The 26,758-nt window shown below is 38.5% G+C and overlaps 1 pseudogene and 2 gene segments (V, D, J or C); all 3 read left to right on the top strand.

Annotated features, from left to right (window-relative positions):
* The window catches only part of LOC122116802, a 438,425-nt gene that overhangs the window by 286,029 nt on the left and 125,638 nt on the right, over positions 1-26,758 (top strand).
* Positions 1-26,758, top strand: part of LOC122116672 — a 164,839-nt pseudogene that overhangs the window by 56,568 nt on the left and 81,513 nt on the right.
* On the top strand, positions 1,072-1,599 carry LOC122116693. The segment is given in 2 exon segments: positions 1,072-1,156; positions 1,280-1,599. Coding segments are annotated over 2 exon segments (369 nt in total).

The raw sequence follows: 26,758 nt of genomic DNA, 5'->3' as shown, positions 1-26,758 counted from the left end.
TTCTTGACAACTCAGTCATACTGTGTTAATGTCAAGATAAGTCTAAATAACCTCTTAGAGTTTATGACTACTATTTTCCAATTTTCACTTCTCTTCCTATAGTCTAACTGTGAAACAGCCTCGTGTTTTCTTTAATCTTGTCTCCTTCAAGGGCAATTAACACAGAATTAGAATTAAGAAACACAGGAAGTCTGTCCACAGATCTTAAAGGATTAATAGAGCATCTCTTTATAGAGCACAATATCTGAACTAGTAAGAAAAACATTTTCTCTGCATGGAAAATTCTTCTGCTTTGCTCTGAACTAGGACCACTGGGCATTTGCTCTGCCATACCATATGGAGATTACCAGACAAAGCCATCACCCCTAGTCAGAGCTCAGGCTGTCAGTTGGTTGTGGAATGTTTTGGCCTGTGTCCACGAAGCCACTAAACATGTATGCTGCCCTGGGTGATAAAAGTCACTAGGAGAGGAGCTGTCCATGGTAAGTACTGGACACAAAGCTTCTTCATATTTGAGGGTAAGATCCAGTGTTTCTCCTGGGCTCCTGTTTCACTTTCTCCAGACCTATTCATGCCATTGTATATCTTCAGAATGGTGAAGGTCTCTGTTTCAGCAGCAGGAGCACAAGGGTGGGTTTGGGAATTCATGAGTCTAAAGGGTTTGGAGTAGGAAGGATTCTGTGGAGTTGTATAACCAGCCCTGATTTTAGTATACCAACTCAATATATCTAAATGTAATATCACATACACCAAGAAACAAAATTGCATCTATGTATATTCAAAGTAGGACTACAGAATGAGCTTGAGTCTCTTCTATTGTGTCTAAGTTGAAGCCCCATCCTAATAAGTTCTTCATTCTCAGCCTTATGCTTATGGCTTTAGCTATGATCAGATTTTCTTTTGATAGGTCTGACTGGGACTTGTTGGGTCACTGAATCTGTGCAGAGTTACTGTGATGATCCAGTTCTGTGCCTGTGCCCATCACTGCAGCTGTGCGAAGGCCCTGCTGATTTGCATGTGCCAAGAGCACAGCCCACTGCCTGAGCATTTCTAATAGCTGGTCTCAACCTGTGCAGGAGTCAGCCTTATTCAACACACAGTATAGCCATGGCAGCCCCTGCTCAGCTCCTGGGGTTCCTGCTGCTCTGTCTCCAAGGTAAGGAGGGCCAGCCTGGAGATCTATTCAGTCCAGTGTGATCAGTGCTGCCTAGCACTTCATGGAAGTCTTCTTGTATTATGATTAATACTATGGTGATTTTGTTTTGTGTTTCTCTACCAGGAGCCAGATGTGACATCCAGATGACCCAGTCTCCACCTTCACTGTCTGTTTCTCCAGGAGACAGAGTCACTCCAGAGACAGACAGTGAGAATAATTATAACAATTTACACTGGTACCAGCAGAAACCAGGGGAAGCTCCTAAGCTCCTGATCAGTTATGTATCAAATTTGCAACCTGGGGTTCCACCCAGGTTCAGTAGCAGTGGGTATGGGACAGAGTTCACTCTCACCATCAGCAGCCTGCAACCTGAAGATGTTGCCACTTATTACTGTCAACAAAGTACTAGTTACCCTCCCACAGTGATACAAGTCATAGCATAAACCTCTTAGGGAAGCAGAAGTGTGAGGCTCAGCTGCCCCAGCTGCTCTTCCTGGTGCCTCTTGCTGCTAAGGGTATTTCATGGAGGAAGCCAAGTTCTGAAATTTATTGGAATGATGTTTTTGATTTGTAGCAGTGGCAAGGATTAGCACTGTACTATCACCTCAGTTTATCACACTGTTTTTCCCAGCACAGACATGTTGATGCCTCTTCTAAGAGAAAGGAAAGATATTTCCTCTGAAGAGTGTGAGTTTTGGCATCATTTACTATTAATTCAGCTAAATTGAAGGCAGGCAAGTTAATAAGCACCAACTGTTTTAATACAGAGAACTAGATTCTAAATTTTCCATGTTGAGTGGTGGACAATGACATTAATAGAAATGAGATTATTTGGTGCATTCATAGGGCTTAGCTGTGTTAAAGTTTAGAATGTCTCATCATGTGATCCTCTGTCATGCAGAGAGAGCCAGGGGTGAGGTAATTAAGTCCTCACTTGCTCTAAGCACCTTTGCAGGTAACCTGGATTTACCTTTGTTCATGTATCTGACTGCTGATTTAAATAAATTTAAATCTTTTCCTGTGCCCCTCAGTCTCATAGGAATTTCAATCAATCAACTCTTCAGGAAACCATAGGAGGGGCAATTGCTCTGGAACAAAACAAAACAAAACAGAAGGCTTCCAGAGTGATAGCATTGAAAGCTAATAAATGTTACACAGGCTAGGATAGTAACTATGGCTCAACTCTCAAATTTTTCATTTAGAGAATAACCCTAGAATATAGTTGAATGTATTTGAGCCAACATTGACTATTGATATTTCTTTTTTTTTTTTTTTTTGTCGGTCATGGGGCTTGAACTCTGGGCCTGGGCGCTGTCCCTGAGCTCTTCAGCTCAAGGCAAGCGCTCTACCACTTGAGCTACAGCTCCACTTCCGGTTTTCTGGTGGTTTATTGGAGATAGGAGTCTCAGGCTCTCTTCTGCCCGGGCTGGCGTTGAACCGCGATCCTCAGATCTCAGCCTCCTCAGTAGCTAGGATTACAGGCGTGAGCCACCAGCTCCCGGCCTATTGATCTTTCTTTACTTCTCTTTGCATATCAGGAAATAATTGTACTTGAATACCAAAGGACTAGTTCTTTCAGGTAGCAATCTATTTGTGTGTGTGTGTGAGTGTGTGTGTGTGTGTGTGTGTGTGTGTGTATGTGTGTGTGTGTTGAAACTAATAGTATATTTGGAAAGAATTCAGACATTGTAATCTAGCCCAATCTTCATTCAGAACCTGACTCTCCTACTTATTATTTTTCTAATAGAAGTTGAATAAATTGGGCATATTATGGGCATATATATAGTCTTGTTGTGAGAATGAAAAGAGATAATTGGCATAAAATGTCTGCCATGGTATCTAGCACATCATCAGATATATACTAATACCCTTTGTAGTTGTTTTCCTTGCATTCAAGTTCAACATTTCTAATTCCAGATAATGTCTTTGAAAAATGGCGTTCCCTCTATCCTGTATTATATACTAAGAGGTTCCCATCTACATCCCCTTAGAAACTTATCTTTTAGTCAGAATCATAGGACAATTTTTTACCGAGCTAAGAATATTATTTTAATAGAAGAAATTATGATATTACTCTTACTGCTTTTCATTTTTCCTCATTCCATATTTCCATATTGGAGAATGGAGTATTCATTTTAAGGGGTTCCTTAACCAAGTGTCACAAATTTGGGGACCAGAACCAATAGAAATTTCCAATCTCTTATCTCTGGATAATGGAATTCTGAAATTAATATTTCCATTCATCTCTAATCAAGAAGTTTATGGCTTAGCAGCTGTTTTAATGATGTGCCAAGAAAAATCTCAATCATTGCTGTAGAAACAGAAACATGAAAACATTGGGTTCAATGCTTGCTATTCCAGCTTGTGGAATCTAATTTAACTGTGAAAATCATAGTTGTGATCACACCGCAAAAAACAGGGATTGGGGGATAATATGGCAAGAAAAGTAATGGAAACTCTGACAATCCCAGCTTTTAAATGAAAAGGAAGTGTAAAAGTGTACAGGTTAGGATAATTTTAAAATAATCACAAATTAATACAATTCTTTCTTAATCATTCTGTCACACTATTTGGGTAGAATTGTATTTTTTATTTTAATTTTTTATTTTTTATTATGATAATACCATACAGAATAGTTACAATTACATGGGCAAGATAATGAGCACATTTCTTATCAAGCATTGTTGCTTAGTCTGTTATTTTCCCTTCCTATCCCTTCCCATATCCAGCCCCCCAAACCCATATCCACCCTTCTTCCTCCCTTCCCCCCTCCCCCCTTTCCCACCAAAGTTGTAAAGTTTTTCTACATAACGACCTGTATATCTCATTGTTGCAATGGGTCCACCAGTATCCTTATTTAAACAATTTGTTTTTTTCCCTTCCCCTCCAACATCAAATACAGTGAAAGCAGGAGTTATATTGTGGGGGAGGGCCATACAAAGCAACAAAGGAATCATCTTATAAATATGTTAGAAACAATCCCATGAAAGTAAAATACATTTGAATACTTATCTTGGTGTTCATTTCACCTAACATCAACATATCTGACCTTTTCTGCTTGACTCACACTTGTTATTACAAGTAAGGGAAACCATGGGGCCTATGTTTCTTTGCGTCTGGCTTAGTTCACTTAGAAAAATTTTTTTCAAGTCTTTCCATTTCCTAACAAATGGGGCAATGTCATTCTTTCTGATGGTCGCATAGAATTCCATTGTGTATACATACCACATTTTCTTGATCCATTCATCTACTGAGGGGCATCTGGGTTGGTTCCATATCTTAGCTATGGTAAATAATGCTGCAATAAACATAGTCATGATGGTAGCTTTAGTGTGGTCTTGTTTGTAAACATTTGGGTAAATGCCCCAAAGTGGGATTGCTAGGTCATAAGGGAGCTCTATGTGGAGTCTTTTGAGGAACCTCCATACTGCTTTCCAGAGTGGTTGAAGAAGTTTAGACTCCCACCAACAATGCAGTAAGGTTCCCTTTTGTTCACATCCCCTCCAGCATCTGTTGTTATTAGAGTTCTTGATTTTAGCCATTCTAACTGGGGTGAGGTAGTATATCAATGTTGTTTTGATTTGCATTTCTTTTATGGCTGGAAAGGTTTAGCATTTCTTCATGTGTCTATTGGCCATCCTTCTTTCCTCTTTAGAGAAGTTTCTCTTTAAGTCTTTAGTCCATTTATTTATTGGGCAGTTGTTTCTTTCAGGATTTGTTGTTGGGGGAATTAATTTTTTGAGTTCCAGGTATGTTTTAGATATGAGACCCTTGTCCGTTGTATGTCTAGTGAAGATCTTCTCCCACTCCATGGGCTTTCTAATTATCTTGCTAGCTATGTCTTTTGCCATGCAGAAGCTCTGCAATTTCATGAAATACCATTTGTCCAACCTTTCTTTGAATAGCAAAAATGATCCTCAACGGAAAGAACAGTGCTGGAGGAATATCAATACCAAATTTCAAACTCTACTACAAAGCCATACTAATCAAAACAGCTTGGTATTGGCACAAGAACAGACCTCAGGACCAACGGAATAGAATTGAAAACCCAGAAATTAACCCCCAAATCTATAGCCATCTAATATTTGATAAGTGAGCTAAAAAAATCGAATGGAAGAAACACAGCCTCTTCAGTAAATGGTGCTGGCAAAATTGGTTAACTAATTATAGAAAAATAAAGTTAGATCCTTCTATATCACCCTTCACCAGAATCACCTCCAAATGCATCAAAGACCTTGGAGTTAAAACAGACACTTTGAAAACATTACAGGATGGAATAGGAGAAACCCTAGGTCTCCTTGGTACAGGCCCAAATTTTCTTTTTTTTTAATTTAATTTAATTTTATTTGTGAACATACTGTACAGAGGAGTTACAATTACATGGGCAGGATAATGCGTACATTTCTTACCAAGCATTGCAGCCTCCTCCTTTGTTTACCCTTCACATCCCTTCCCAGCCTCTTCCCTCCCCCCCCAATCCCAATCCTTCTCCTTCTCCCCCTTCCTCCCCACCCCCAGCACGTTTTGGACATGACAACTTGTACTTCTCATTGTTGCAACAGGTCCACCTGTATCCTTAAACAACTGGTTTTTCCCCATCTCCTCCACAAGTTATACTGAAATCAAATATAGTGAAAGCAGGGGTTATACTGTGGGGGAGGGACATACAAAGCAACAAAGAGATAATCTTATAAATGCGTTAGAAACACATGCATGAAAAAAAAAAACATTAAAATACATATCTAAGGGTTCATTTTCCTGACATCACATTATCTGACCTTTTCTGCTTGACTCATACATATACTAGATATTACAAATAAGGCAGGCCCAAATTTTCTTAATAGAGACCCAGAAACACAACAAATCAAAGAAAGGTTGGACAAATGGGATTGCAAGAAATATTTTTTTTATTATTTTTAAAAAATTTATGGGGTTTCAACTCAGGTCCTGGGCTCTACCCCTGAGCTCTTTCACTGAGGTGGTAGTGCTCTACCACTTTGAGCCACAGTGCCAATTCTGGTTTTTCGGAGTGATTAATTGGACATAATTTTCACAGGGACTTTTCTGCCTGGTATGGCTTCTAACCAATATCCTCAGTCTCAGCTTCCTGACTAGCTATGATTTGAGTGTGAGCTACCACGTGTCTGGCAGGTGAAATTCCTATTAAATAGTTTGACTGATCTGTAGTATTGCTATAGTATGAAAATGATATAATATTTGGTAAATTACACAAATTATTACATGGACTTTAATACTTAAGTCCTAAGGTATGACATCTCTCTGCTTTTACTCTCACTCAAAAGAAAAGCTATTATTTCTCAGCTCAAGGAAACCAGTTCTAATCTCCATGTACTGTTCTTTATCCTTGATTAGGGTACAGGGCCATGTTTATGGACCATGTTTATCCTACAGATCCAAACCTTTGCAATGGATTTATTTGGCTCACAGATGCAGGCGGCATAGTCTTTAGAGATGTTACACCAAATACTGAAGTTATTTATGTCACTCCAGTCTCAAGAGAGAGGTCTTTTCCTCCTCTTATCTTTTCCCACACAGCTGCACCAACAAAGACATGTACAGGTTCACTATAGGTAGTACCTTTCCTCAATCTCTGAGATAAATGCTCAGCTCTAATCTTGCATTGATTTACTAGGACTTCTGAGTTTAGGTTCTAAAAATGAGGATCATGGTCTTTTAATAGTGAAGAAAATGAAAAATATTTTAGTGTTATATGTGTTCTCAGAAATCACATTTCCATATTTAGCAGTGTGCAGAAAGGATTCTTTATTGAGAAGGCTTTCAGAGTTTTAAATTCTTTGCTGGGTCAACTTTAGTAGAGTAGCATTATATAGTTCTCTTTCTGTTGCTCTGCTTGTTCCCTAATTTTGTTCTTACATTTAATTTTCCCTCTCCAATTTCTAATATGTTTCAGATTCTTTTAATAGTAGAATATTAGAGGGTTTGATTGTGTCTGAAAAAAACCAGATTTTAGATAGTTAACATTATAAGAAAAAAATGGGAAGATCACAAGGGAAGATTTCATGATCCTCGAGGCAAATAAGATACATTACTACTGAACAAAAGAATATTTCTGTTCTGTGGTCCTGATAGATGTTAAGGTTACTGAGATGAGTCAGCCACATAGCTGTGCTCACCTAGCCCAGGCTATGCTGGTTTGCATGTGTCCCTCATTACACAGCCCAGGTGTCCTAAGGAATTCTTCATAGTCTGCTCATAACCTATCCAGCAGTCTCAGTCAGCACACAGCATGGACAGGAGGGCTCCTCTCCCACTCCCCCAGCTCCTACTGCTCTGGCTCCCAAGTTAAGGAAGGACAACAGTCAATATTTACTCAACATGGTATGCCCATTGTTGTGTGGCCTTTCAAGGAAATCCTCTTCTAACATGATTAACCATGTGAATACTTACTTTTATATTTCTAATGTCAGGTGCCAAATGTGGCATCCAGATAACCCAGTCTGCATCCCTGCCTGCATCTCTAGGAGACAGAGTGATCATCAATGGTCAGGCCAGTAAAGACATAAATAATGAGTTATTCTTGTATGAACTGAAACCAGGGAAATGGATTAAACCTTTCATCAATTATGCAATTCATTTGGTATCTGGGATGCCATTCAGTTGCAGTGAATCTGGGACAGAGTTCACTCTTGCCATCAGCAGCTTGCAGCCTGAAAAATGCAACTACTTATCACTGTCAACAACTTAGAAGTGAGCCTACCAGAGTGATATACATCATAATATAAAGCTCCCAGAGAAGCAGAAGTGTGAGGCTGGGCTGCCCCAGCTGCTCTTCCTGTGCTTCCTCCAGCTATGAGAGTTATCATTTGTAGCTGGGCAGTGAAAGTCATTGGAAGGGTTTGGTAGAAAGGGAAAAGAAGGCTTCTCAGTGCCCTAACACTCTTTCTTCCTCCTGAAGTCCATCAGGAGGCACATAGCAATGCCTCTCATGATTTAATAAAGAATACGTATCAGTACATAATCTGGATTATCTCATCAGCTAGGACTTAGCCATCAAAAGAAGAACATGTCTTTGATTTCCCTAGGAAGATTAAAAAAATTAAAGTGTGTATGTGAGTAAAAAGTATAAAGTTTCAAAAAGCTTTTGTTTTGTTTTGATCCCAGTGCTGGGGCTTCAACACTAGGCCTCTTGTTCTTGTTCTGCCTTTTCTCATGCTCGAGGATTCTCCATTTCCAGATGTCTGATAATTAGTGAGAAGAGTCTCTTGGAATTGTCTACCTTACTACAAAATACAATCCTGAGATCTTAGTCTCCTAAATAACTATCATTATAAGCATGAACCACCATGATGCACTCATAATAAATGTAAAAATTGTTGGGTTACAGTATGAGTTTTCAATCTGGACATTGACTAATGATGAAATTTGTTATTTTTCCTCATTCCAGATTCCAGATTTCCCCACTCCGGATTTGGGTAGTGGAATATTCATTTGTGGTTGAATGAAATACCTGGAGATGAGACTAGTGTATTTATCAAATAAAGTGTGGGGATCAACCTGAGATGTGCTGTGAGTTGTCATAATTGGTCATGTGACACCAGGATTAAACAGAAACCACCAAGACCGAGTACATATTCATTGGAAGTGCAAATTCCAGATTTCATATGATCCATGGGTGCACTGAAAAAGTTGCTTTACATATTAACTAGCATAAAAACCAACCAGTTATATAAGAATCATTGTCTTTCTGTGGTTTTATTCACTTAATAATAAAATGTATGGTAATATTTTTCATCAAGCATGCAGTCTTGGACCATGGCAGTAACAGATTACCTCTATGTCAGAAGCTTGAAACCCACCTGTAGCTATGCATGTTTCCAAATCCCCATTAACACACATTTAGCAGAGCTGTGTCACTGTCTCTGGGTTCATCAAGTAAGAGCACACCTAGCACTGAACCCTGGAGCCTGAGCTCTCACACTGAGTCCTGGTACTCTGATTCTAGCTGAGATAAATGAATGTAGAGAGGTCCATGAGAGAACATTCACAAATTCCAAGGTCTCAGTTTGAGTCCCCATTCAGCAGGCCCAATATTCACAACCCCATTTGATCAAACAGAATGAATTTGTTTGAAGACCATTGAATGAGTAATCCTTAATACAATACACATAAGCATAACACAGGTATTATGCTTATTTTTTCATATTCTACTGGCAGTACTATGGACTTAGGCTCTGCTGTTCCTGTCTTCATTCTAACAGTTTCCATCATATGGGGGTGGGGGGGTACAGAACTCAGGAAAGGCCTTAGAGATCCATCCACGTATTAGCTCTATCTTGTTCCAAATGTAGAAGCATAGCTATAATACTGGTAAGTCTGGTATCACTGTCAAAAACTGTGCTGTTTCACATGGTAAATACCAAGCATAATTAGATAAATGCATACTAAACATAATTAGGTAAATGCAAGTTAAAAGTAAGTTGAGTTTTCTAGTTACACTAGCTTTATTTCTAATGTCACTGACATGCACAGAAACTTACCATGTAGTACAGTACAAATATGGACATTCTATTAATTTAGAAAAACCATATGGTCAGCACTGGTCTAATTATAGGCAGTCAGTAAAGTATCACAAAGCTCATCAATGTTTAGTCCAGCAGGCAAGCTAGCCCCAGAAGCTTCCTTGATTTAGGCAATTGTTTTGCTTCATTTTTCCTATATTGAGTTGACATTTCTTTTTTTTTCTCTTTTTTTTCTTTTTTTGTCAGTTGTAGGGGTTTGTTCTGTAGGCCTAGACAGCTCAAGGCTAGTGCTCTACTACTTGAGCCATAGCACCACTTCCAGTTTTATGGTGGATTATTGGAGATAAGAGTTACACGGTCTTTCCTGCCCAGGCTGGCTTTGAATCATGATCCTCAGATCTCAGCCTTCTGAGTAGGTAGGATTACAGGTATGAGCCACCAGAGTCCAGCAACATTTCTTTCATGATACACCATGCCAAATTAATCTAATAAATTAGCCTTGCCTTTACAATAATGCATTATAAAAAGTATTTTACAACTTCATGCCTTCCTGAGGATAAGTTAGGAGTGCATAGGATAATCAGTATGTAAAAGCATTTCTTTTAAAATTCTTATTTTTGTATAATTATTATCAGGTAACAGTAACAAGAGGGTGAAGAATGGGGACAGAAGGGATGGTGGGGAAAAAAAAGGAGGAGGGAACAATGCTCAATAGGAAATGTACTCATTGCCTTACTCTGTACACTATTTACTTACTCTGTACACTATTTTTGCAATAAAAACATAAAAAAGAAGAGGGTGAAGATGAAAGAAAGGAGAATAATACTATTCCTGTCATGGGTTTATTCTAATAAAAAAGAGAAAGTATCAAGTACTTGTTGTCTTCCATTTATATCAATTGCTTATTGTCTTTCCAGTTATGTTCTATGTTAAATACTTCTCAGAACATCAGTTCAGCGGTCTATTCCTGAGCTGTAGATCAGAAATTTTCTGTATGCCAATATTATGTCTTTACTAACTTCTAGGTGATCTCCCAAAATGACTGGTAAATACTAAAAGCATGCAGTCCAAATTTATCTCTTTACTGTTTACTCAGAAGCTAATTACCTGCTTTAGATAGGTTAAGAAAAATATCTAAAATATCTAAAGTCACATAAACAAATATTAGCAATGCAAAAGAATAATTGCATCTTAAATATAGAAATAAATCACTAAATTCACCAAGTGATACAGTTTTGTCACTTATTATATCACCAAACTATACAGCCTGAATTCAATAATTAAAGCAAGTTAAATAATAATACACAAACATGCATAAAACTGAGCTTTAGTCCCACCTTTGTTTTTCCTCATTTGAAGTATGACTTTCCCTAATCTTCCAATTTTGGCTACACAGGAATACTGTTTCTGTCTTAAATATGACCTCAGATGACTTTTCCCAGAGTGCTATTTTCTCATCTTTTAATGATGAGTGCTAAAGCCCATCTCTTCTTTGTTCTCCTCTGATGTCATCAATCAGTTGGTCATTTGCTAGAAGATGTTGACATTTATATCAAGAACAGGGGCATAACTGATGTATCTAGCAGCAAGCTTCTGACCAGTTTTGTCCTGCTGTGTCCCACACCCACAATCCTACTGTTCTACACACTAAGTCAATGCAATCACTGCCAAAGAGGTGTTATCAAAAGTATAAAAATGTCTAGCAATTAGGTAGGACACTAAAGGTAAAGGAAAATTGTATAAAGCAGGTGCATGCTTGGAGTTCTCCAGGCAAGCACTCCTCCTTCCTCACAACCAAAATCAGATGGGAGGTAGAGTGGGCTGAAGGAGCCATATAAAAGAATCAGATGTCATTCAGGATCCCCTTGGGCCCTAGGGACCATAGCTGCCACCTCCACTCAATTGCTCAGCACAGAGTTTTCATGAGCTTCTGGGTTTCGTGCAGTCAGCTATCCCAAGTTCCTTATCAATGAATCTTGGAAGGTTTCCCAGAGGTTTCTTTTGGCCAAAACACACCTTTGTTATATAATATGGATTATATACTATAGACTTTAACTGTCCAGTGATCATTTCAATTACAAAATTCCCTTTGAAGTCTTGTTAACATTGAGAAAATTGATTGACAACAGAAGACATTTGAGTTTTTTATGGAAGCCTATTTAGTTGTGGACAGAATAGGATCATGTTCATGAATATGAATGAAAAGATTTAGAATGAAAATGTTAAGTACTCCTAACAAAAGACCATGTATGCTGCTGTTCAAATACCTACCATTAGATGGTAAGCAAACTCAACAAGAAACAAAGCCATGAGGCTGATGTTAAAAATCCTTACTGTTAGGAGCCTGAAGCTTGGCAGCTCTCTACCCAGATTTCAAGGCTGTCTGTTCACAATGGACCACATCTCCCATTGTGCAAGTTCCCAAGTATTTTATTTTACATTAGGATCTGTAGCCCAAAATCCCTGCCAATGTTGACTGTCCCATCAGGATTCTTAGGGTGAAGTCTGAACTACAAGTCAACAGTGGAAAAGAATGTGAGAGAACATAAGAGGCAATTCTGAAGATGTCACAGCCGTGTGATCAGTGAGGATGAATTATGTTCATGGAGTCAGAGCATGAAAGGGAAAGAACACACTGAAGACTTTTAAATAAAGCAAATTGGATGCACTGGGCACATCCCAGAGATCATAGAGGGCAGGATGGGAGAGAGATGGCAATTTCATTGTGCTCTCCAGAATTCCAATGAGCAGGGTGCTGCTCTGTCCACAAGTGCACAGGGTGAGTCCTGAGCTTCACCATATTCAGACCATGTTAGTGAGAAAAGACCACATGGAGAAGTGCCCATTGTGGGTTCCTAATGTTCATACTCAATTTGAGAGAACTCAAAATGATGTTACATAAACAATTAACATTATAATTCTTTAATGTCCTAATCATTTTTTCACTAATTATAAGCAACAAATTTCTATTTATATATTCTAACTCATTATCATTTAATTTGTAAGTAGACCAGTTCTGTCTGAGTATATTTCTTTTTTTAAGACTTTAGTAATAAATATTTGTATTATCTTTTAGTACTACAAAAGGACTTAACTTCAATGAGCCAATTCATGGGATATTATGTGTCTTGAACAATGTTACCCATCCATCATTCTTTACCCCTCTGCATATTTGTAAGTCAGTAAGTCACAAATATGGCTGGTGGAAATGAGTGAAAGGAAACAGACAAGGTACCTCCAAAGCAACCATTAAAACTGTGGATAGTATTCTTCTCATTGGAACTGGATCCTGTCAGGTTGTTGGCTTAAAAGTTCCCATGAAGTTCATGCCCCTGGAAGAGCAAAAGAGGTCAGTACTCTGGATGCAATACCCAGGACTTTTGCTATCATGCCAGCGGTATGATCTGGATATCAAGGCTGCAGGGTAAGTCACAACTGCACTTCTTGTTTCACTGCTCTGAGCGGGTACAAGAAAGGCAAGTTTGTATTCACTCAGATCTTTCTCTAGCTCTGTCCAGATCAAGATATTTCTCCATGCTCCTTAACTCTGATTTTACATGGAGACTCCCACTTCCTCCTCTTCTTCCTCCTCTTCCTCCTCCTCCTCCTCTTTCCCTCCTCCCCCTCCTCCTCCTCCTTTTCCTTCCCTCTTCTTCCTCCCCCTCGTCATCGCTGTCTTCCTCTTCTTCTTCCTCTTCTTTGTATTTGTCTTCATCTTTCTTTCTTTTTTTTTTTTGAGTAGACAGTGGCATTTATGGTGTTTGTATTGAGTAGCACTGATTTTTGTTGAGCTAATCAGATCTGGCATTAATAATCAACCATTTGTGCTGATGAACAGTTCTGCACTCATGATTTATAAATGTATTTTTGTAAATGAATGTGTTTAGACTCAAAAGTGTATTGTTTCAAGATTTTGTTTTTTGTCAGTCATGGGGCTTGAACTCTGGGCCTGGGTACTATACCTCAGCTCTGCAACTCAAGACGAGCTCTCTACCACTTGAGCCATAGCGCCACTTCTGGTTTTCTGAGTGGTTTATTGGAGATAAGAGTCTCATGGAGCTTCCTGCCTGGGCTGTCTTTGAACCATGATCCTCAGATCTCAGCATCCTGACTAGCTAGGATTACAGGTGTGAGCCACCAATACCTGGCTTCTTCAAGATTTTTTTTTTTTTAAGAAAATAACATACATTGCACAACATTTCAAGTCATCCATTACTGAATAGATTTTATAACCTTATCCAGTTTTACTGATTAAAAAATAAGCATTCATTTTCATATCATATATGTGCTCATCCCAATGAAAATGAGAAGCTTCAGGATTGACAGCATATATGCATTCAGTGATACAGGTCACATGAGTGATTAGAGTCTTCTTACTTGAAAAATTTCTTAGTTTCAAAGTGCTGCAAGTTCATTATACTATAAGGATATAGCAAGTCATTATTCATACTCAACTTTAAATTTCATTTTCTTAACTTAATCCTGATGAAGTCCATGGCGGAACTGACAGACTGTCTTCTAGTGCATGAAAGACTGAGCTATTTGCACAAATATACAATGTATAACCCAACAGGTAAGGAGCCTGGAGAGAAGACTATGCTCTAAGGGAAGTTGTTTATAGTCAAGGACAGACATTAGTGTGAGAGACATACATTCTGCTAGTTTATAATGTTTTAAACAGACTTCAGAGGATTCTGGGGTCTTAAGCTCCTATTTAAACTGTTCTATGGGAATCTACAATATTGAACCTGAACAGCTGGTTCTAGAACACAAAGCTCTTCTCAGAGGCATTTCACTTTTAGAGCCTAAGTCTCTATTCTCTGGCATGAATTGAATCTGCCCTGGTGATTATCAAGTATTTATTTGACTTCTCGAACCCCCCCCCCATGCACAAATTACTAACCCTTCAATAATACATATTAAGCCAATTTTTTTGCTGTACCATTAATAGACAGGACATAAGAATGACCCAGATTATGAAATTTCAAGGCCTCATATCTGGCTATTTCAGAAAAATCCAGTATTTCCATTGTAAGTGCTTTTAAACATCACATGAATGCAAATATGAGAGTGCTTGATGAGAAGAGTGGTCCAACAGAGCCCGTGTGGTAGAGTTGGGTGAGATGTAGCATACACTGACATGTTGACTAGATGGCCCAGCAATACCTGCATCACCAGAGAAGCAGTGCAGAGGGACATCAATGCCCATCATTTGTGCATCATTGAGAAATAAAATTGTGCCAACTGAAATCTATTTCACCATACTAACTAGAGAATGATATCTATATTGAGTTGATAAATATACAATTTTACACTGTTACATGATTGTTCATCTAATAACAAAGAGCATTTTTATGTTATAGTGGCAATAAAAGATTGCATTTAAAACACAACAATTCTACTTTTGTTTAAGGAAATAAACTTCACTTGGGAAAATTGTTCTGTGATAATATAACCTATGAAGAGAAAGGTAAAATCCTATTATGCAATGTTATCAGTTTTATGGAAATAATTGTAGATAGAGAATTGGGAGTAGCTAATCTGATAATATTGACAAATACCTTTTATAGATGAGAACTAAACACTTCTAACAAATAAAATATGCCAAATTACCACAAACATAGGACAATTGTATATTGTAAAATATAGTAATCATTAACAAAATTAAAGGAAAAAATAATGAGAACCCTTTCTATTTTATTCAATAATGCATAAACAGATAGCAAGACAAGAATGAAGTCTCTAATTCTTCAACACGATAGACCAATTAAATCTAAAAAACATGTAGCACTCCAACATTAACAGCACAATATGCACTTTTCTGAAGTGCCCATGGATATTTTTTCAAGACATATTATATGAATTTGAAAAATATCTTAATGCATTTAGAAAAACTAAAACCCTTTTACCATTTTTGATGAAAATGAAATTGAGTTTAAAAACGAATGGAAAAAGAAAAGCTGAAAACTTCACAAATATGAATGGAAGAATTCTACAAACAAATTTTAAGTTGAGAAGAAGAAATCAAGAGAGATATTAATAATTATAACACACAAGAACACACAAATACAAAAAACTAAAATCTGTAGGACGCAAACAAAGCTGTGGCTGGAGGAGAATGTGTAGCTGTGAGTGCCTGCATTAACTCAGAGCAAAGTCCTCAAGGGAGATTCAGATTTTTCATACCATCCTCTAAATCTCTCCTTTGTATTTGGTAAGGACAAGTGAGTCTGCCCCAAGGCACACCAAGCAGAGTTTAGAGGTTCACCTGGATCATATCAGAAATGAGATGTGAAGGCAGCAGACAGCTGTTATAAAATTTTTGATTCCTCTAAAAAGAGGGAAGGCAAATTCTTAGAAATTTCTTTCTGGAATGGTTTTGAATGTACTTGATGTGTGGGACAGCCCAGTTGAAGATCAAGAGGCATTGAAGCCAAGATTGAATAGTCTGCCTGGAGACAGGAACACAGAAGGAACCGGAGTCCTTTCTGACATCCCAATGTTGCTTCCAGCTCCTACTATCCATGCCTTCAAACTTCTGTATGTGAATCAGTTCTGCCAGATGATTTCTTCTGCTTGCATAGTGAGATGACTCTCCTGAATTCTGCTCTGAGTAACTCAGTCTTGCAGTTAACTGTCATGGAGCAGTTCTGCATAACAGATTACAACCACACAAGCCTTCCTTCCCATGATTATAGCATTTGTGACAACAGTAGAATCTCTGGTAAGAGCAGGGACAGAGTTCTATCAGTAATTTTCCCATGGTTTGATTTTCCTGTTTTATACTATTTAAGCCTGTAGTTGCTTCTCCTGTTTTGATGCTAGGTGGAGAACTAGGTCCAGGTTCCTATCATTGACTTACAACATATAAAATAAGAGCTCAGTAGGCTGAGGGTTGAACAGACTGTTGAGTTGGAGAGTGTATATACCTCTGAAGTCATCGAGGATGCCATAAGGAAGTCTTAGTGTAGTCACTGAAGTGAATTTGTGTGAGTGATTTTGTGAACTGTAGGTAACCTCCTAGCTCATAGGTACAGGTTTCTTTATATTTCCCCAGAAAATTAGTACACCAACTTAATTGTACAAGAATCCAATTAATCAAGAATATATGTAAAAGAAGGTGTCAGGTCCAACTGTGGCTCGCTCTACTGAAACATGCAGGACTGGAAGTTATATAACAAGTTATATGTTGACATACTGTGGCTATGTATAGAGAAATGTGCACCACTTCAGAAAGTCTACAAAATCTTCCAGTGTTCATTTTTCTTTATATGTCCTGAAGCCTGAATGCTCTCGTTTTCCTTAATTCTTCCCTCTTTCAAGTTTAATCGAGTACAACTATGATTAAGAGGCACAAGAAAAATTTCACAGGCAGCCAGGAAACAACCAAGAGCTTACTCTACTTTCAGAACAAACTGATTGTTTCCTTTAGCCACCAGGGAGACAGTCTATGCAGGTAAACTCTGCTGCCCTCCTCTGGCCGGTGACAACAGAGGAGAGTTAACATGCATTCTGCAGTTGTTTCCAGCTTTTTACAGCCTCTGCTGATTTGCACGTGCCCCAAGAACAGTTCACTGCCTGAGGATTCATACTAGGCTGCTCTTATGCTGTGCAAGAGTCAGTCCCAGTGAGATCACAGCATGGATATGAGGTCCTCTGCTCAGCTCCTGGGGCTCCTGCTACTCTGGATCCCAAGTAAGCAAGGACAATGCTGGGGCTTTACTCAGCTCTTGTGTCCAGTGTTACGTGGTTTTCAGGGAAGTCCTCTTCTAATGTAATTAACTGTGTGGATATTTATTTTTATTTTCCAATGTCAAGAGCCAGTTATGACATTCAGATGGTCCAGTCTCCATCCTTCCTGTCTGCATCTCCCAGAAACAGTCTCCACCATTTTAGGGCCAGCCAGACCAGTGACCACAATTTAAACTGGTATCAGCAGAAATCAGGGGAATCTCCTAAGCTCCTGATTTGTGCAGCAATGAATTTGATAACAGGGATGCCCTTTAGGTTCAGTGGCAATGGATATGTGATATAGTTCACTCTCACCATCAGCAGCCTATATTCTGAAGGTATTGAAACTTACTATTGTCTGTAGTATTATAACATACTCATAGTGATGTAAGTCACAACATAAAGCCCCAAGAATGCAGAAGTGAGATGCTGGGCTGCCCCAGCTGCTCCTCTTAGTGCCTCCACCTGCTGATAGAGCTTCTCACACACAGCCAGACTCTGAAATTGACTAAGTGAACTTAAGATTCTTGAGAATTCAAGATAAGGTCAGATTGATTCAAGTGGTGGTAGCTCACATCTGTAATCCTAGCTACTCAGGAGGATAAGATCTAAGAATTATTGATTTGAAGCTAGCCTGGACAGCAAAGTCCCTGAGACTCTCATATCAACTAATCAGGAAAAATCTACAAGTGGAGCCATGACTGAAGTGGTAGAACATTATTCTTGAGTGAAAGTCTAAGAAAAACTCCCAGGCCCTGATTCCTGATTTCAAACCCCAGTATTGGCAGGTGAACACATTTACATACACACCCCCCCCCACACCAAACCATACCACACCACACAATGATAAGATTAGAGCTGAACTTTTCTCTTAATGGCTCTGATCTCTTATCTTCTCCATGTCACTTTTTTCAACTACCTTTAAGCCAGAAAATTATTACATTTTCCAATTGGCATTGAATGATGTATTTCAGAGTTAGTTCTGGGAGGATTCTGGGACAGAAGGAATGAGGCTGCCCTAACAGCTGTAGGCAAAGAGACCAAGGCTTCCATACCAGCCCTGCCATTAGGCCTGAAAATTCTTCAGGAACATTTCCTGAAACAACATTATTGGCATTTCACATGGACTACAGTATCCAGCTTTAACTGTTGATGATCAGTGTTTTTTCAGAATTTAAGATTTCCTGTTACTCTTGTCCTCTAGTAAATGTGAAAGATTAAGAGGAAAAGTCATTTTGATTCACTGCAATATCTATCCTAATCATATAACTACCATGTGTAGAGAAATGTAGTAACCTAGTATTTTTGAGTTCTATGTCTTCCTCTCTTCATCTCTTGTAAGTATGAAACAGCACTTTGTTTCTTTGGTTCTCCCTTCTTCCACAGTTAATTCACACAGAATGACCTTAAGAAACATAAGAAATAGAGGCCAGTGTCTAACACCTGTAATCTTGGCCACACAGGAGACGGAGACCTGAGGATGTTGGTTCAAACTAGCCTGGGCAAGTACGCCTGTGAGACTTTTATCTCCAATTGACTACCAGTAAACCAGAAATGGAACTGTGGCTAAGTGGTAGAGTGTTAGCCATGGAGCAAAAAAGCTCAAGGACAGTTCCCAGGAACTGAATTCAAGCCCCAGCATTACTCTCTTTGTCTCTATGTCTCTGTCTCTCTCTGTCTCTCTGTCTCTGTCTCTCTCTCTCACACACACATAAGAAACATAAGACAATCTTTTCCTGAGCCATGAAAAAAACAATAGATTATTCTATTCTAAGAAATAAGATGATTTATCTCTAAACCTCATGAAAAAACAGGTTGTCTGATTAAAATCTGTGCTCTCCTGATCTTACCTGGGACACATGGGGACCCTGAACATGTGCTGAGATACAGATATGAGCCAGACCTGTAGCTGTGCCCATCCCTGCCCAAACCTTGCTGATTTGCTTGTGCTTAGAGCACCACCCACTGCCCTAGTGACTTCTTAATAGTCTGTTCACACCCTGTGCAGAAATCTGTCCTCCCAGTCAGCACACAGCATGGAAATGAGGGCACCTGATCAGCTCCTGGGGTTCGTGCTGCATTGGACCCCAGGTAAAAAAGAACAACAGTGGAAAATTATTCGGTCCAGTGTGGTCAGTATTTTTTGGCTGTTCTGTGACTTTTAACATTATGAACTGTATGGATATTTGTTTTTCTGTTTTCAGCTCTAGGGACCAGATGTGGCATTAAGATGATCCAGTCTACATCTTCTCTGTATGCATCTCCAGGATATAGAGTCTCCATCACTTTCAGAGCCAGTCAGAACATTGACGGTTGCTTAGCCTGGTATCAGCAGAAACCAAGGGAAGCTCCTAAGCCCCTGATCTATGATGCAAACAGTTTACAACCTGGGATCCCCTCTAGATTTAGTGGCAGTGGATCTGGGACAGATTACTTGCTCTCCATCAGCAGCTTGCAGCCTGAAGATGTTGCCATTTATTACTGTCAACAGGGTAGTAGTTTCCCTCCTACAGTGATACATCATAACATAAACCTCCCAGGGAAGCAGAAGTGAGAGGCTGGGCTGCCTCAGTTGCTCCTGGTGATATCTCCACCACTTACAATGATTCACAGATGCAGCCAGTCGCTGAAGGTCCCTGGAAGTGTTTGGTAGAAGGGGGCAGAACAGCTCCTCGGTACTTGCTGTTGTCCTTCTTGGTCACAGTAACACAGCCATCACAATGCCTCTTCTTATTTGACATAGAGAATATTTTACCAGGAGAGATTGGTTGTGGAACCATTTGGGATTCTTTCAAGAAATAAACACTCGTCAAGATAATCCAAGTAACTATCTGTTCTGTACATGTACACACACACACACACCCCAATACCAAGGTTTGAGCTCAGAGCTTACTTGGCTTGCTTGCACAGCTCTCAATCTAATGCTTGAACCATGTCTCCATCACAGTGGTTTGCAGATTATTTTGGAGATGGAATCTAACAGAATTTTCTGCTTAGGTATTTTTAAATGCAACCAGGAAAGACCTCAGCTGCCTGAAAAATCTATCCAGTAATTGTTGTTTTAATACAGAATGTTCAAGTCTGAACTGTATAGCACTTTTCTTTCCCTTTCCTTTCCTTTTCTTTCTTTTTTTTGTGGTTGTGAAACTTAAACTCAGGGCATGGGTGCTGTTCCTGAGCTGCACTTTGGTGTTCAAAGCTAGTGCTTTACCTCTTTAAACCATTAAATTAATTGGAGATAAGAGGCTCATGGAATTTTCTCCTGGGCTGGCTTCAAACTGAAATGCTCAGATCTTAGCCTTCTGAGCAGCCAGGATTAGAGACATGAACCACCAGCCATCTCAGCATGAACCATAGGTGTTTTTTTTTTTATTTGCAAAACACACTTTTAATGAAAGACTTGTATTGTGAAAATACAATGAGTAATAGGGCAATATAATGAATTTGATCAAAGTGCATTATATACATGTCTGTAAATATCACAACACAATCTCTTTGTACAATTAATCCACACTAAAGAAGAATGCACATGGAACACATGATAAATGATCATCTATGAGAAGATGTTCACCAACATTGGTTATTTAGATATGCACATTAAAACGAAATAAATACAACTATAAATGTAATATATTCTTCAAAACCCAGAAGGTTGGTCAGTATCAAATGCTGACTAGGATTCTGAGGGACGAGGGATTCTGACTAGGCTCTCATTGATGGTTATTCATAATATAAAACTGTATATTACTTCAGAAGGCGTTTTGACAGCTTTCTACAAACACCCACAAAGTCTGATGAGTATGAGTATTTTCACTGCTACTTAGGTATTCATTTGAATAGAAAGCATGTCCTCATACAATATTGCTTGTGAAAACTTTCAGTGCTGTTCTTCATGCTTGCAAACCCAGGTGAACAATAACAATCTTCTTGAAATTCATAAGCCACCTGTGAAACTTCCATACAATGGACTATTAGTCAATGACAGAATGGAAAGAGTTTTCAATCCACACAGCACGTGGATGGATCTTAAAATATAGGTTGCTTAGTGAAAGAATGTGAAAAGGCTGTGCACTGTCTTACTTTGTTTAAATGAAGTGCTCAAAATAGGAATACTTCAAGGAGTCAAGTCTAGGATTGCCATAAATTGGAAGTTGTGAGAAGTATACTGGGGAGGGGGCATAGGGAGTTTTCTAGAACTGTGATAGCTATTACTCTGCTTTTATTGCAGGGGTGGATCCACAATGCTATTTAATTTTTGAAACATAGAGACTTAAGAACAGAAAGTGAGTGTCAGTGTATGAAAATGAGTTGAGGTCCCAAGATCTCAAGACAGAATTTACAAATCCTGATATCATCTCAGTAAAAGGAAGGAATTGGGTACATGTTGCTATGTCCTCAGGTAAAAAGGAATAGAAAGACAATCTCATCATACAATTTCATGGCCTCTTTTCTAGACCTCAATGTGCCTTGTAAGCCAGGGGCAATTGTGATCACTGATGGTTCTAATTCTCACTTATTTTTCTTTGTCTCCACTCTAACTCACACACTCAAAATTTACTGCAGAATAAGCTTAGGAAAATTTAAGTATATTTAGTTACTTCCAATTTTGGTCAATGTTCCCTTAGAAAGGAACTCTAAAATGTAGAGTAAATGTTGAGGTTGATTTTAAATTTTGTTATGTTCTTACTTTAATAAACCAACTCTTGTTTCATGTCTAAGAACTGTGACATATAAAGAAGATGTTCAATCACAACATTCTATAATGCTTTGTGTAAAAGAAATATAGAGCTTGAAGAAAAACCTTCTATAAATCTTCCTTGTCATGAAAATTTACCAAATGGCTTTTGGTTGGAAGCATGATGTTTGCTATGAACAACTGCAGAAAGGTCTTTGTGGTGGCAGGTGTTACTCATGGGTTGGAAAGAGCATTAACCAAACAAGGTAGCAAAGATGTAAAGATTTATTAGGATGCTGTTGAGAGACAGCTGAGGAACAGGGGAGGACTGGTGAGCCAAGATGAGGATTAGGAAGGGCTTCTATAGAATTAATAGACTACATGGAAATGGTTGGTAGATTAGTTCTTCCTTATGGTTTCGAAACCAGAGTTCTAATACTCCAGGCCAAAACTGCTAAAGTTCCCCGTGCAAGGTCTGGCCACTCCTCTATGCATTAAATAAAGGGATATACAGGGTAAAAAATGGAGATTTGTTACATAGCATGCAAAAGACAGGAAGACAGAATTTAACCCATCTTTAGTAGTCTTCAGGGTACTGACAGTACATCTAGGTTTCAATAGACAAAGAACTGTGATTAGGGAAAGAGCTATGCATAATATGTAAGTGCTTCTAGTCACTGCTGTTGGTCCATTATCTTTGTGCTTGTTTCCTAAGGCCTTGCAGAGGAGTAGGTATCACTTTATCACTTGATGGGAGTGAACCAGTCTTAGGTGCCTTGTGGTTGATCTATTTGAAGTTCTAACATTGGGGAAGTTTTCCTTTTTTAAAACTTTATTTTATTGTAAACGTGATGTACAGAGAGGTTACAATTACATAAATAATGAGTGTATTTCTTTAAAAAAAAACAAACAAAGATGAGTATTTTATCAGCAATCCCACAGTTGTAAAATTAAAAAGTGCAGTAATAAACAACTTTAGATGATTGAGTCAAAGATACAAACTACCAAATCTATGTAGGGAAGGAAGAGGCAATGAAATTGAATCTATACATATTAGTTAATTTACATTTAAATTCATTTCAATCAAGAAAACCCATGCTATTGATGAATTTGTTACTGACTTCTAAAACTTTGAAGGTCATTTTGATTCTTCAAAAATATTTCTTCAGAAATTGAAGAAATAATATTTGCCCACGTAAACTTTTTTTATTGTAAGGGTGATGTACAGAGGAGTTACAGTTACATATGTAATGAGTACATTTCTTATTGACCATTGTTATCCCCTTCCTCATTATCTCCCCCTTTCCCTTCCCTTTACTTCCCTCCCCACCCCAAATTGTAAAGCTCATTTCCAAAATGTCTTGTGAGTATTACTATTACATTGGCTCATCCTTTGTCCTTTGTGTCACCACTTTGTTCTTCCCCTTCCCTTCCCCAAATCAGATATACATTTATACAAGATACAAAGTACCAAAATAAAAAACAGTGACAACAGGGAATAAACCAATGGAAACATGAAGGAAAAGAAGAACAACATTGAGATACCACCTCACCCCAGTTAGAATGGCTATAATCAAGAACTCTAATAACAACAGATGCCGGAGGGGATGTGGACAGAAGGGAATCCTACTGTATTGTTGGTGGGAGTGTAAACTTGTTCAACCACTTTGGAAAGCAGTATGGAGGTTCCTGAAAAGACTCCACATAGAGCTCCCCTAAGATCCAGCAATCTCACTTTAGGGCATTTACCCAAATGATCACAAACAAGACCACACTAAAGCTACCTGCATGACTATGTTTCTTGCAGCATTATTTACCATAGCTAAGATCTGGGACCAACCCACATGCCCCTCAGTAGATGAATGGATCAAGAAAATGTGGTATATATACACAATGGAATTCTATGCCTCCATCAGAAAGAATGACATTGCCCCATTTGTTAGGAAATGGAAAGACTTGGAAAAAATTATTCTAAGTGAAGTAAGCCAGGCCCCAAGAAACATAGGTCCTATGGTTTCCCTTATTTGCAATAACTAGTATATATCTCAGTCAAGCCGAAAAGGTCAGATAATTGATGTTAGGGGAATGAACCCCAACATAAGTACTCAAATGTTTTTTTGTCTTTTTTGCTTTCATGCAATTGTTTCTATAATATTTATAAGATGATTTTTTTTGTTGCTTTGTATGTCCCTCCCCCACGGTATAACCCCTGCTTTCACTGTATTTGATGTTGGTATAATTTGTGGAGGGGAAGAGAAAAAACAAATTGTTTAACTAGGGATACAGGTGGACCCATTGAAACAATGAGATGTACAAGTCGTTATGTCGAAAAACGAACTTTACAACTTTGGTGGGGGGATTGGGTGGGGGGGAGTATGGGAGGGAATGGGTAGGGGAAGCAGAGGGGGCAACAATGCTTGATGAGAAATGTACTCGTTATCTTGCCCATGTAATTTTAACTCCTCTGTACGGTATTCTCACAATAAAAAAGACAAAAACAAAAACAAAAAAAATCCTGTAGCAAAAGGCAACGAGTGAATGGAACAATAAAAAAAAGTAATAACTTCACAGAGTACAATAAAATAGAAAATCCAAAACAAAACCTAAAAACACTTTTGCTTCCATATCTTGGAGTTCATTTCAATTAGCATCATTTTATATAGCCATAAGATTAGTACATTTCTTTTTGAACAGTGTTACCCCCTTCCTCATTTTCTCCTGCTTTCCCTTCCCCTACTATCCCATACCCCCAAGTTGTAAAGTTAATTGTCAATATAGTGTCTATATCACTGTAGCATTGGTTCACCCTTTGTCCAACTGTTTCTGTGATCCCTCTTCCCTTCTCCAAAACAGATAAACTGTATATAAGACAAAGGGTACCAAAAATCAGAAATCATGAACATGTGGAATAAATCATAGAAAAAAAGCAAGACAAAAGAAATAACTGCAAACAGTACACTTTACAAAAAAGTAAAGAAAAAGAAAACAATAGCAACAAAAATTAACCTCCCTTGTTGCCAAATCATGAAGATTATTTTTTTCTTTTTTTTTGTGAAAACACATACAGAGGAGTTACAATTACATGTGCAAGATAATGAGCATTTTGTTTATCATCATTTTATATGGTCATATATACAGAGATATTGAGCTATTTGGACTTCTACTAGGACTATCCTAGGCATATACTAATTATTATGGATGAGGAAAACCATGAGCCTATGTTTCTTTGGTTCTGGCTTACCTCACTTAATATAATTTTTCCAAGTCTTTCCATTTCCTTACGAATGGGACAATATCATTCTTTCTCATGGAAGCACAGAATTCCATTGTGTGTGTGTGTGTGAGTGCATACCACATTTTCTTGATCCATTCATCTAATAAGGAACATCTGAGTTGATTCTATATCTTAACTGTACTAAATAATGCTGCAGTGAACATAGTTGTACTGGTAGCTTTAGTGTGGATAAATGTTCAGGAGTGGGAGTGCTGAGTCATAGGGGAGCTCTATGTTAAGTCTTTTGAGGAACCTCCATATTGCTTTCCAGCATGGTTGTCTAAAGTTGCCTTGACTTGTCAAGATTCCTTATTTCACTCCTAAAAATGAAGTCTTTGTCTCAGCTCTGTTAGTGCTCTGATCCCTGGTAAGGGTAAAGGAAGATGAGGAATGAGAGGGAGATGGAAGGGTGAGCTCTCAGGGCCCAGTTATGCCCTATCCATATGTTAGATGTGCAGATCTCGTTATCATGATGGGCAAGTGACATTTAGGTCTGAGAAAATAAGGAACTTTCTAAAAAGAGCTTCAGCCTTTGTTTGGCTGAAGACTCTGCTAGGTGGGAATACCACTGGTGCCACTTAGAGACACATTTATGCTTTAAAAAGTCTCAGTTTTACAAATATTTAGTATTTTAGATTCTGGTTTAAATCATGAAATATGAATAATAGGCAAATATATATATATATCAAATTAGATGTAATAAATGTATATGCCCCTATAGTTGTACATAACCATGCACTTCTAACTTACTCTAATTTCAGGATGCAGTAGAGATGTTGTGCTGACCCAGACTCCACTCTCCCTGCCTGTCACCCTGGGAGAGCTGGCCTCCATCTCCTACAGGGCTAGTCAGAGCCTCCTAGAGAGTGATGGTGCTTATCTGGCATGGTATCTGCAGAAGTTTGGCCAGTCTCCACAACTCCTTATCTATGGAGGTTCCAACTGAGCATCTAGTATCCCAGTCAGATTCAGTGGCAATGGGTCAGATACAGATTTCACACTGAAAATCAGCAGGGTGGAGCCTGGGGATGTTGGAGTTTATTACTGCTTTCAAGATACACATTTTCTTCAGGCAGTGATACAGCCCTGAACTAAAACCTCCCATCTGACTGGGTGAGTTACTTTCATGGGTTACTTGTCCAGGGGCACAGCATAACAGATTGAGTGTGTGTAGGAGACTCATACAATGGTCAAGGTGAGATGACTCCGAGAGTTGAAGAGTTTGTGGCTACACACAACTTACACAGACCAAGAGAATAATCATGGAAGAACAAAACCAGGAGACTTCAGATCAACCATGGGGTATTAATTGAAAATATCCCTTGTGTCTTAAGTAGCATTATGGCTAGATAGCAATATAAGAATCAAATGTCTGCTGCAATGTAAGTTTGTTCCCTTTGTAATGAAAATTATAGTAATTC

This window comes from Dipodomys spectabilis, unplaced genomic scaffold (genome assembly GCF_019054845.1).
Source record: "Dipodomys spectabilis isolate Male_0828 unplaced genomic scaffold, ASM1905484v1 ptg000137l, whole genome shotgun sequence".
NCBI classification, from domain to species: domain Eukaryota; kingdom Metazoa; phylum Chordata; class Mammalia; order Rodentia; family Heteromyidae; genus Dipodomys; species Dipodomys spectabilis.
The sequence above is the reverse complement of the archived record's forward strand: the minus strand, read 5'-3'. Positions and strand labels throughout refer to the sequence as shown.